The sequence below is a fragment of the Seriola lalandi genome, unplaced genomic scaffold (genome assembly GCF_002814215.2).
Source record: "Seriola lalandi dorsalis isolate HSWRI2012SDOR001 ecotype SW California unplaced genomic scaffold, Sedor1 jcf7180002054851, whole genome shotgun sequence".
Classification (NCBI taxonomy): Eukaryota; Metazoa; Chordata; class Actinopteri; order Carangiformes; family Carangidae; genus Seriola; species Seriola lalandi.
The window spans coordinates 48,139-61,155 of record NW_019525404.1 but is presented as its reverse complement, the minus strand read 5'-3'; the positions used below and the strand labels follow the sequence as shown (position 1 = coordinate 61,155).

Genomic DNA, 13,017 nt, shown 5'->3' with positions numbered 1-13,017 from the left:
TCTAAAAAGCGATTTGCTTTATTCATACTTACCAATATCACATCGGCCTAAAAACATCCAAAATCAGTCAGGCTCCAGTATTGGATTGTGATTGGATTGTTGCTGTACTTTTTTAATAATAATAATTTTTATTATTATATTATTATTATTAATTTTTTTTGTTATTTTATCTCTCATTTAAGTATAAAACAGAAAAAAAGTTCTTTTTTAAGTGTCTGACACTGGGATCTTTTATTCTTGTGTGATTAACAGCTACATTTTTTCTTTTTTGACTACTACAGGTAAACAGTGTATGGGCCTGGTAGACTTGGACCGGTCGTGGGCAGCTGAGACTCAGGGGTACTTGGTGCGGGTGATGACTATGGAGCCTGAAAGCTGCTCACCAAAAAACAACATGCTGGTGGGAAGGCCGCCGAAGAAAATTGGACTGGAAACCAGTGCTAGTCAACTGGAAGCACTGGTGTATAATTAGGACTGGAAGCACCGGTGTGCAGCAGAGCATCTTCAGTATGGTCGGGGTTTGATAAAGTGCCCAGTCTCTGTGGCTCTAGGCTTGTGTCATGACGTCTCAACTATTTTGTATCCACCCTCAGCATTTTCTTTTTATTTATTTCCTTTGAGCCCTTTTGTAAGAAATGGCCTCGGAAAATAAAAAAAAAAGATATGTCTGCTTATCATTTCTGTAGCTAAGGTCATCTTCTAAAATTTCTTTCAGCCTTAAGGTTCAAGTGCCGTTGATTTTTGTCTCGATAAACACTTGGAAGAGTGCTCTCTGACAACTACCCCTCTTCTTACTTACATATGCTCAATTATTAGGTGCTAGGTTATAGCAGGAGAGCTCAAGCCTCTCACCAACTGCTATGTTATGTTTGTGATTTTGCTTAAACTGTGCGATCAAGCTGTCAGTGTAAACAGTAGCAGCAGGAATTACACACCCACATTGCGAATTAAGTACACCATGCATCCACATGCTGTTTTTGCGAATAGTCTGTGTACGGCCTTCTGTGAAAGAGCTCAGCAGTCAGCTCCCTCTGTTGCCAGGTATTAACAGAAGAAGGGGGAAATTCAGAGCTTGAAACTCATCTGCAGTTAGATGAGATTGGGAATTATCATTATCTACCGTTTCTCTGTGTGTTTAGGGGGGGGGGCATGGAGAGAGAGAGAAACTGGATTTAATCTCATATCACATCAGGTAAAATACAGCATTTGTCAAGGTTCTACAGAGAAACTTATTATTCCTCATAAAGAATAGATGTGAATATGGTATGCATCCCGTAATATGTTCAGCACCAATGAATATTTTATGACGCTGGTGAAAAGGTCAGTGTGCTTGATTAGATGCTCAGGGCCTGGTAGCTAAAAATCACACAATGCGCTCCCTATTTCCAATCCTGTACACTGTAGACACCAGCACAGCCCCTTAAGCTTTCATTCTCGCAGGTGAAACTGGTCATCTGTTTCTCTGAAAAATCCTGTGCTGTCACCTTTGACAGTGCGCTGCAGCTGCTTGAGAAATCTGAGGAAGTTGCCGGAGAGCCAGTTTTCCTGCTCGCTCTGAAGGGATAGACGAGAGAGAGGGAAAAAAAAGGGGGGGGCGGGCTTCTCCAGCGCCGAGCTCATCTGAATTCAGTCAGCAGAGTCAATCTATCCCGAGGTGAATGGCCACATACACAGCTCCTTCCAAGGACTGGAATAATTTCAAAAGGAGACGTCTGACTCCCTGTTCATGCTTGTGGCTCCACACAAGTGCGCATTACAGAAACGCATATAGGCATAAAGGAGGGGAGAGAGAGTAGGTGGCACTACTTAATGCTTGCATGAGAGAGGAGAATATTGAGGTGTGAAGTGGCTCGATTAAACCCAAACACCCGGGGCTAGAAGGTGACTTGACAAGATTCATTGTTTAAACAAAATGAGGGAGAAATCTGGGCCTTTTATTTCCAAGTAAACGCTCCTTTACTAATGAAGCCTTAACAGAATGGAGTCAGCGATACACTGAGCTGGATGCATTTTTTTATTGTGTAATTAACTGATTGGCCTCAAATGTTAGCAACATGTGAGCTGAACCTGAAACAATTCACGTATATGCTGATTATCAGTGTTAAAATAATCGCGGCTGGGCACTTACACCCAGAATCTTTTTCTCCTAACCTCAGTGGATACTCAAGAGTTTCTCCCTTCGCCAGTCGTGGGGGTTTTCAAACGCAGCTCTGAACTCAACAGTCTGTTGCAGCAGAAAACCTCCGCCAGGAAATAATGGAGCTTTCACTGTTTTATTAACTTCAGTTATTACTCGTGATTAAAATTCTGCTCGTCTTGGTGTTTTGACCAACAGTTTTCCATGTCATTACGCTGCCAGTGTTTATGGCCGTTTGTCTGCAGTAGCTCTTCGCTGTATATTTGGGGTCTCTCCCTGCTCACATGAATTTTTCCCTTTTAGACAATCAGGGACCTTGCTCATGTGTTCTGGGTTACTAGAAGGAGCACTGATACAAAGTCAAAGACGAGATGAAATGGCTCTGTGCTGCTCTTTTGTAATTCCCATTTAACACGCGTCATCATCAATAAAATGTGTTTCATTTGACTTGTATATTTTCTGCAAATGACAAATATGGAGCATAATTACAGGAGCCCAGAATAACAACAATTATTATGCACGCATTCCTCTTCGGTTGCCTACAGCAGGTCCTAGCTGCTGCTGTTTTGCGCACCCTAATAATGTTGTAATCTGTTTCCTGATGCTCCTCATCCTCCTTGTCACATCAGAAGTCACCTTCACATAACCCCAGTTTAGGATTCCCCTGTTTATATTCTATTTTTTGCATTTATGTTCTACTTCTGTCTGCTGTAGAGATGTCTGTTTAGTTCAAAATGTAACGACCTAATTTCCCCAGGGGGATCATTAAAGGGTGAGTACATCTTTCCTCTTTTCCATTTACCCTTGACAGTCGACAGCATGTTTTGTGGATTCTCCAGAGTAACTTGGATTAATTTCTGGGCAGACATGTTGATGTTGAGTTTTTTCAACACTCTGAACAGCACGACAACTAAATTTTGAAATATTTTATTAAGTCCCCTTTTTCTTTTATTATTTGGCACTATTATAGGTGAAATCATGTATCCCAGATTCAGATTGCATTCACTAACCTTCCAATGACATTACTCAAATAAATTTCAAGTGTAACTTAAAGAGTCTTTAAGCTGAATGACTTTGTCTACATGAAAGCATTCAATTCAACACAGAGGTAGAGTAATGAATGACTAATGAATTAATATTTATGGTTTAAGGAATTTCCTTTTGAAATCAACAACGTCAACTAAATCCTAACAAAAACTATTTAGTTTCAGGGAGTGACATTCTCCAAACTTCAACTGAAGAAAAAAAGTGAGACAAATGTATTTTTGTGTTTTGGGTGAAGTGACCCTTTAAAGTTTCATGTTATCTGTCTTAGCTTTCAACAACACGCGAGTATAGTTGGTAATGAGGCATGATATAACCCATAATTCATTTTTTAAATGCAATAAATCATCATGGAATCACTTTCTTACATTTCAGTCGAGAAAATAATGTGATTAATAGTGTAATTATACACAAGCGACATTTCTCCGATCACGTGCCCGACGTCAAACCTCTGGTGCCACCGCATAGATTCATCAGATCGGTGACGGGGCGTAACAAGGCGAACGGTGCCATGTATCAACAAACGGCGGTGACTGTGAACAACCAACAGTGGTCACGTCAAACCTTCATCTAATTCATCTCCTGCTTCTTCGCCGACAATGATGGTGTGCGGTTACCCGTTACCTGATTTCCCCACTGTTTCCTTTCTTTCCACTGAGTCCTGAGTGGAAAATGACTCTGACTGACTTCCGACTTCCTCGGCCTTTATGATTCTGCCAACAGACAGGAAGTTCAATTCACCTGCCTTTGAATATGAAATGCTGCTTACGAGTCAGACAGGAAATAATCAGACATAAACTCTTTGCTGAGAATTGAGAATGGGCCCAACAAAGAGCGCATCAAATTTTCAGGAGGGGTTTGTTGTGCTAAGATTGATGGGAAAAATTCAAAAGCAGCTGAATATAGACAAAATATATATGATAATGCGTCAGACAAAATAGCTCACACAAAAGCAGAGACAGGCTCGCTCTTATGCTGAAATCGTTATGTCAAGAAACATTTGCCATCGGCTGTGATTGAACTTGTGTTTTTATTTACAATAATTACACAGCTCCAAAGTTTTTCTTTTTTTTATTAAAAGGCTCCTCAAACATTGTCAAACCGCTGATTTAGTATGTTTGATGCTTATGTTTTGGTCCTCTCCACACCCAGCCCTTAGTGTTTTTCACTGCGTAAGGAGCAGCATCTACCTGGGTGGGCGATGCACCTGCGTGCCTCAGCAGGCTGTGCAATTAATTAAGGCATTTCCTAAGCATGTGGCGTAGAGTTACATCGCTTCCTCGGGGCTGAACAGGCCGTGACGTTACATACAAAAAAAAAAAAAAAATGTCCCACAAGTCGACTTCTGCTTATTGTAAAGAAGCGTGGCAGGGTCTGACTGCAGTGGGTGTTGTTGGTTGGAGAGAGACCGCTGACTGAACTTGTGAGGAGAGGAGAGAGGGAGCTGTGCGCTCTCTTCCCGGCAGAGTGCGTCCCGCTCCACACGCTCGCTCTCTCTCGCACTCGCAGTTCTCTCTCTCTCTCTCCCTTGCTCTCTCTCTTTCTCATACTCACACACACACACACACACACACATACACATACACACACATCGGGGTCACTCTACTTCCCAGGCAGCGGACTGGTTTGTCTCCCGCACCTCCTGAACACAGCACATGAGCAGTCTGAGGGACGTCAGCAGACCTTCTCCTACCTGTGCACCTTCAGCGTGCGTCAAAGGAACTCCGCTCTTTCTTTGTCTATTTGTTTGATCCGCGCTTCTCTGCCAGCTGCTTTTGGATTACGGAGAAGAACAAGCGGCGTGGGCGCGTAACTCTCGAAGCCATGGAATTATGGATAAAGTTGATGTTGCTGTACAGCTGCTGCTTTGGAGCAAGTGCAGACTTTGACGGCAGGTAATGGCACATGGTTCATTGTCTGCTGCTTTCGTAAAATAACATTGATTTTGATTTAGAGTCAGCTACAATTTGATCATCACAGTTCAACCAGCGATGGATTTTATGATATTTATGTTGGATGTTAAAGGTTAATGTTCAAAGGCAGCAGTTTTGCAGGAGTGGTTGTAAACTAAAGGAATATTTTAAGATCTCTAAACTGTGCAGCTCAATTTAGATCCAACTTAAAACATGTTGCCCCTGTGGAATTATGTGCGCTAAAATGACGAGTGATTTATGCTCTGATTATATCTTCGTCACTCTATTATCCCAACTTTTATTCCGATGACAACAGTAGGCTAATAGCCCAAGTGCATCTAAAGCATTGCGCCTCAGCGCACACGTTGGAGACAGCGTTTTACTTTGCATGTGCAAAAATCACACCGAGCGGTTCTAGTCTGGTGCAGATATCAGAGTGATTATAAAGTGATGTGACAGCACGTTGCCCGGTGGTTCATGTTCAAACACGAATCCGATGAAGTATGTGAAGACAGAGGTGTGGAGACGTGCCAGACCCCAAAGAATGCATGTCCGAGATTCCCATCTGCCTATAGGTGCATCTGAGTCTAACATGATGGATGATGGGGGCTTTTTTTTTTCTTCTTTTTTTACAACCATGCATAATAAAACCAAGTTGTAATTTAAGTTCCCCCCTTGGCCCATTGCTTTGACACAAGTATTTTACTAAACATCTTTCCAACCTGTTTGGGATAAAGCAATTGTATCAGTCATGATCATTGACATATTGGCAGAATGCTCATTTGTTTGTTTTCGACTGGGACTATTTGTTAAGAGGACTTCGAGACTTAACAAAGTAAAATCGAAACTATGCTCCATCTCTTATTGTGTGTCATATTGGGGTGGATTTCTAGAGCTTAGAGTAAAATTGGACTGAAGTCCACCCAAACAGTGAGAGACTTTCACAAACAGAGTCCTACTGCCAAATTCCCTACATCTCCAACAGAGAATGCAGCCAAGTATTGTGCTTTCTTTTTCCTCATGTATCTCTGTCAGACAGGCTGAGCCTCAGCAGCCGAATCCTCTCTCATGTTCGGCGTTCTTCAAATGAATGAAAAACTTTGAAGATTATGGAAGTAATTGTTATTGAAATGGTGTGCATGGATTTCAAAAAGCCCTCTCAGACTGACTGCATTTCCACCTGCTTGTTGATGGATTTTGACATCTGTAGGAACAGGCCTATCGCCTGTTCTCCTCCTCAGCTCTTTCACTTCAGTTTCTGCTTTTTTGAATTTTTTTTGTTGTTTTTTTGTTTAAAGAAGCGATTTGGATATCAAAGGTTTCAGTAAGGAGTAAACATGTCTGTGTGAGAGCGAGAATGATGGATAGGGCAAAGAATAATACGGAAAATTGGAGTTTAGCATTTGCCAGTGCCTGTTTTTGTAGTTAAGGACACTTTTTTTTTCTCCATCACCACAGCTAATGTTTGTGTGACAGGCCGTGTAGGGCGTTAACTTTTATTTCACACATTGCCTTTGTGTAATGATCATTTTCTTTAACGTAGCAGCAGCATATTGTACATTATTAACATCTCTGCTGATGGAGTGGCTTGTCACCATGGCCATAATTTGTGAATTTTTATGGGTATAAACTTGCCCGGGCCTGACTCTCCGCTCGAATATTAATTCATTGAGAGAATATCCCCTGAGACCAAGCACAAGCAAAAAAGTCATTTATTACCTAGTCTCCCTCACTTATTGCCTTTTAGAGAGCGCTTCTAACAGGCTTATCCATCTAGCCCTGAAGGGTCCTTCACGGGCATCATTGGCAAGATCATTTTGTTCTCCCATAGCTTCAGATAAAATGCTGTACCTGTGCATTGCACTGTTGTGTTGTTGTTGTTGTTGTTGCCACTTTTTTCATCGAACCAAGGACCCAAGGACGGCCAGTTTCTGGTCATATAGCACAGAAGACTCTGGCAAAACCTATAGTAGAGGATATGTTTCCCTAGTGATGTCACTAAATTGCTAAGCCAAGCAGCGCATACCAGACCTCCTCAGTAATAATCCAAAGTCGTGGACTGCTGCCAGGATATGTTGGCATTGTAATGTCAGACCCACATTTGGGCTTTTAGGGTTTGAGAAAAAGTGCGAAAACACTGTCAAAGTCTCATTTAATGGAAAACAGGCAGTATGAATTAAAAGATAATACATTTATAGTTTACTCAGTGTTCAGTATCTGGCATAGTGCATGTCAGTGTTGTAGTGAAGAGTATATCAGCGTCTCTATTACGAGTCATAGAGAAGATTTAAAGTGTAACCCTGACAAATGTTTTCTGCCAGTGGACAATGAGTAGAGTCAGACTCCACTGACCGACAGGTTCAGTGTTGTCTCGCCTATTGAGAAACATGCATTCACAAGTAGCGGACCTCACGATATAAGACACATCAACTGTAATAAACTGCCAGGTTCCAATGAAAAATGCAGCATAACTAAGCTACCTGCTCTTCCTGTAATTTTTTCTGTCATTTCCACTGAGCACACAGGACACTGAGGGAGTAGCGCAGGTGGAAATCTGAACAGAAACTCCATGCTGCATTGAAATTAGTGCTGCATGGACCATCGAACATATGCAGCCTACAACCACTTACTTCCAGGAAAAGCCTTAAGTCATGTTGAATGAAGTATGTACTGTATGTGAAATTCAAGCACACAGGCAACATGAAAAGCAATATCCTTTGTTCAAAGAAAGAGAGAGAATCACAAAACTTGCAGCGAGGTCTGGTCCTATTGTTGCTTGTTGGCTGTCGAGACTACTGCACAATGTGTGTGAGCAGACACTTGTATATTGTAATGCAATTTAACAGTTCTGTAAAACTTCCTCACAATCCGATATTAATTGCTGTTAATACCGTGTCACAGTTAATTCAGTGGTAATTCGTAAGGCTGTAGTTGCCAGTGGTGTTGAATCCTTCGGTGTTGGGATGAACCCCACGCCTGGAGTCAGGACAGCAGAGCCACTGCACATCCTTCACTGCAAGAAACTGCACCCAGACACTACATGCTAGTTAGAGCTACAACTAACAATTATTTTCATTACTGATTATCTGACAGTTATTTTCCCAATTAATGGTTTTGTCACTAAAGTGTTAAAAATTGTTACAATTTATATTAATCAACTGGTTGCAGCTTTAATTCTAGTACTTACAAAAGTCTCATTCCTTTTAGAAATAATCTTATAAGCTCTTGTTTTGTAGCACTCAACGTGCTCCTGGCTGTTTGTTTGGAAGGGACATCGAGCTCTTGTTCCTGTGTAGTTTGAAACGTTAATGTGACCAACTGTAGATTTAGCAGACCAGCTGATTCCTAGCCTTAAATCTTCCCCCAGGATATTTGTCAATACCCCGCATGGTGCTGCGTGTTTATGTATGCAGTCTCGGAGGCCTGCATGCGGATCTGAATGTGCGTGCAGCCGAGCTGGTTCATTAAGACGGCAGACACCTGATGACTCCACAAGCTCGAGCCTTCAGCTGAGCTCTGCAGGTCTGAGCAAGTCTCTCAGCGGAGACGCTGGAAACGCAGCAATCCAAAATCTATGGGTGTCGGTGAGATAGCTCCACTCGGCAGTCACGCTTTGCATGCTTCAGTATGGGTTCGTGGATGGATGGTAGATTGATAGATTGCATTATCATCGCTCTGAGTTAGGACTGCACCTTCATGGTTCTGATTATCATGCTACATCCCACACTGCTCCCCTGTGAGCAATGGACTGACTACTCTTCACTGTTAGGCAGGGATGGTGAGCCAGCTCTATATGCCCGGTTAGACAATGGAAGAAGGATGTCCCCTCTGTGGATATCATCCTCTCCGGTTCTGCTGGAAGAACCTTGTCTGTGCTTGAGAAGAGATGTCACACAGCACGCGTGAAGGGTGATAATTATCTGCTCGAGTTCCTTCGAGGCTTAGTGCAATTTAGTATCATTATTCTGAGCCTCAGGGTAATAAATACAGGTATTATACCAACGTCCATTTGATATGTCAGCTTTCCATTCAGTAGAATATCACTGGTTGTACATCTGGAGAAAAAAAAGAAAGAAAAGAATCTCCTTCTCCTTTGTGCAGTGTCACCATAGCTTCCATTGTTGCTTGTCGTAATTTTCAAGCCCTAAATGATCGAAGAATTGAAAAATATGTATTTGACATTGCTGCAGTGATGATGTGATGAAACGGTGATCTGATGAATTGCATTATACCCTCAGTTTCAAGTTCAGAGCATGCTGCGGTGCACAACTGCCGCAGGCTAAATTCAGCATGAATAGGACCGAGAGGAGCATTGAGGACACTGAAACGTGATTCCATATTCATGCACCGCGTGTGCGTGTCTGTGTGTGTGTGTGTGTGTGTGTATGTATTTATGTATGAGTGTGTAGGTGAAAGCATTAGAGGAGAATATCTGATTCAATAATCCAGAACCTGTTGCATCTCATGAGGTTTCTGTTTCCTTTTTCGCACCCACTGCACCAGACAAACCTCAGAGATGCAGATTTGTCACCCTTCACTCAGAGCCCATAGGAGTTCAACTCTACTTTGCTCTTAGTCTTCATAAGCTTCTTTGCTCAGATTGAAATGCTATGCCCTTTTGGTCTTCGCATGTTGAGAGTGTATGTGTACTTTTTTTAAAAACCAAATCAAACTAAATACCAGCTTTACCACATTATTATTTCCTGCTGCTGGAAAAAAGAAACAACTCAAAACCCCAGGTTTAATTGTCAAAATAGGCCATTGACTTTTTCTTGGTTCCATCATAAAGCTGCCTGATCTGTCTCTTGTTTCCATTCTGATAATAATTTAAAATTTCAATGACCTCCCTGTCTTTTGTTTATCCATATACAAAGGAACAGGTTTGATGTATAACTAATAGTTATTTTTACTTTTGCTCAATGTGCCTTTTATTCTACTGATTAATCGTTTTTGTCTACACATTGTTAGAAAATGGGGATACATCCCTGAGCCCAAGTTGAAAAACAATAAATAATCACATCTGAACCATAGGAACCACTGAATGTTTTGCTTAACAAAATTTTAACGATTAATCAACTGTATAAAAACACTTGCAGGTTAACTTTCTGTCAATCCTCTGTTTGATTAATCAACAAAATTATGGGCAAAAGAATGAGACTATAAATGAGGACATTTCCATAACTTTCAAGTTTTGGCAAGTGATATAAGTTGAAGCTAATTAGCTGCATACACCGTGTCTCTCTGGCAACATCTGGCAATCATCGCTGTTAGATGTGACTTTCAAAGCAACTTGTGGCATCTGAAAGACTTCAAGGCTGTAAAAAAAAAAAGAGGTGACAGAACAACAAGAGTGCTAGTTACACAATTTGCTTCTTTAAAAAAAAAAAAAAATGTTGGACAAAGGAAAAAAAAAATCAATTTCTTGACGGAGAAAGGAACAAGATTGGTGCACCACTGAATCACTGTCTCAGAAATTCCTACAGAGGTGGGTTCATACATCTGTGACAGAGTTTCTGGTATTAATGACTGGGCTTTCATTTGAAAAGAGCTTTTATTCAAGGAAATTAAACGACAAAACTTAGATCTTTGACCGTTCTTTTACAGTTAGATGGAGCTGTTTAACCTTCACAGTCTTTTGACAAATGTGATGATGATGTCATCTGCAGTTGCATGGGAAGCTTTCCACATGGAGTGCGGTGATAATTTTGTAATGTCATCTGAAAAAAAAACAAGGTGAAACCATTAGGCTGAGCAGGAGCAGGTGCAACCATAGCAGCATAAACTCTTCCCACATGATGCCTCCGTCTTCTAAGATGATAATTACCTTGTGCACACTGATGAATAAATACAAGAGAGTGCAAGAACATCAGGTTGAAATCAGTTTCTCATCAACAGATTCAAATGTCACTAAAATGTCAGAGGAGGTTTTTCAGATGTTCTGGAAGTTGTCACCATCCTCCAACGGAAGTGACTTTTGCCACATGCAGAGAGGTTCTTGTTTTGCTTTATGTAGCTAACAAGTTTAGAGTATGGACGGACAGCAGGTTACCATGTTTGTCCATTTGACCTTTTCCCTTTTCCTTTTTTCCTTTCCTTTCCTTTCCTTTCCTCTTATGCTGCATGCTTCTTGGAGGTTCTCACTGCCTGACTGCCTTCCTGCTTTGCCAGGCAGCAGACAAACATTTTCCCTGGATCTGCCACTCTCACTTAGCATCCATCTGGTTTTTTTCCAGTGAGGTGATTGGCAGCGGGGGCAAGCATTAGCATTTCCTCATCTTGGCATAGAGACACTAACTAGGCAGGGATAGCGGCATAGGATGTGCCTTGAATACTGAGCAACAACCTCACTCTCTCATTGAGGCACAAAAGAAGAAGGCATCTTTTGTGTAAAGGAAGTATGTCAAGAGAACCTCTCCTTTGTTTTCTAACTGGATTACAGTGTGTACAGCACCTCTGTGCAACTTAGAACCTGCATAGTCAGTTCAGAGCAGTCCATTTTTATGAACAGGATTTATTTAATAATCTCTGCAAAAGTCTCATGTGCTCAAGACTTACAATGAGAATGAAAGAGTAGTCTCAGCACTTAAGGAGATAAATAGTTTCTTTTATTGTACCGTAGGAAAAACTCACCCCACTTGGTCTTCAGATTCATTTATTATTTGCTAGATTTTAGGTAACATCTCAGAGCCAGGCTCTCAAGAGTATTCGGCTTGGATTTTCATCAGTATCCTTAAATGGACTCATTCCTTCACCCTATTCTCTCCATAAATATGTGGTGAGCCTTGGTACAGATAAAAAGGTAATCCACACGCACAGTCTGCCAAGAAGCTATTTCTTGCTCTGAGCAGAATAGAACATGGTGTAACAAAAACATCCAGCTGTAATTTCTCTTAGAGGAATTGCAGTTTTTGGGAAAAAAAACTATATCTGTATAAAAACTAATAACTAGCTGCTCTCCCTGTAGCAGGGAGAAGATTATCTTCCACCATCATGAAAGTGTGTGATAGGTTCTTTAAACATACAGCAACGCTGTACTCTGACATGTGCTCATGTAATAAATAGAGATAAAAACCGTACTGTATTTTCAAGGGCACCAGGCAGTGCATGGCTTCGAATCTGCTTCACAAACCTTATAATGAACACAACTGTAATGTCGTTTTAAGATTTGAGTGTCAGTGCTGCACTGATGCACACTGAAGTCTAAATTCAAATTGGGTCTGGCAGGCTTTCAACACAGGTCTCCACTTTGACATTATACGAACCAACACGATGTGATGTGCTATCAGTTTTATTTCTGTAATTCAAAGATGATCGTCTGTGTTGAAGCTGTGAAGTAGTAGAAGTCAGACTTGAACACCCTGAGAAAATGTAGCATAAGTTTCTCTCTCTCTCACTCTCGCTCTCTCTCTCTCTCTCTCTCTCTCTCTCTCTCTCTCTCTCTCTCTATATATATATATATATATATATAGATATATATATATATATAGATATAGATATATATATGCATATATACATGTATATATTAATTGCTTCTGTTCTTATGTGAAGCTGAAACGATTAGTTGATTAATCACTTGGTTGAGTGACAGTAGATTGATCAGCAACAATTTTGAAGATCAATAAACCATTTCATTCAAATGTTCAAGCATGAATGGCAAACATTTCCTGATTCCAGCTTCTCAAATGGGATATGATAGTCTTTCCATTTTGCAGTGTTAGTCAGATAAAACATAGGACTGAAAGATGTCGCCTTGGGATATCTGAAAGTGTAATGAGAATTTCTCACTATTTTCAGACATTGAATAGAAAAAACAATGAGTCTTTTCTCTCTACAGCAGAAAAAATTAAACGAATTATGTGCAAACTTTGAAGCTTCTCTCCAAACAACATTGAAAAGACCCCTGCTTTTTCATAAAGACATTTT

At 40.9% G+C, this 13,017-nt stretch overlaps 2 protein-coding genes across 7 annotated transcripts in view; both read left to right on the top strand.

The window, feature by feature from the left end:
- Positions 1 to 677, top strand: part of gstcd (glutathione S-transferase, C-terminal domain containing) — a 47,267-nt gene extending 46,590 nt beyond the window's left edge. Inside the window, exon 11 of the mRNA XM_023427110.2 lies at positions 282 to 677. Within this exon, the coding sequence (XP_023282878.1) occupies positions 282 to 472 (191 nt within the window). The 3' untranslated portion in view covers positions 473 to 677. The remainder of the gene's footprint in view (positions 1 to 281) is intronic.
- A 3,981-nt stretch (positions 678 to 4,658) lies between these two features.
- The window catches only part of npnta (nephronectin a), a 49,101-nt gene continuing 40,742 nt past the window's right edge, over positions 4,659 to 13,017 (top strand). For 2 of the 6 annotated variants that reach the window (XM_087179550.1, XM_023427119.2), the window contains exon 1: positions 4,659 to 5,076. In XM_087179550.1, coding sequence (XP_087035676.1) covers positions 5,006 to 5,076 — 71 coding nt within the window. In that variant the 5' untranslated portion in view covers positions 4,659 to 5,005. The remainder of the gene's footprint in view (positions 5,077 to 13,017) is intronic. The other 4 variants (XM_023427120.2, XM_087179551.1, XM_023427121.2 and 1 more) reach the window with 3 other exon arrangements.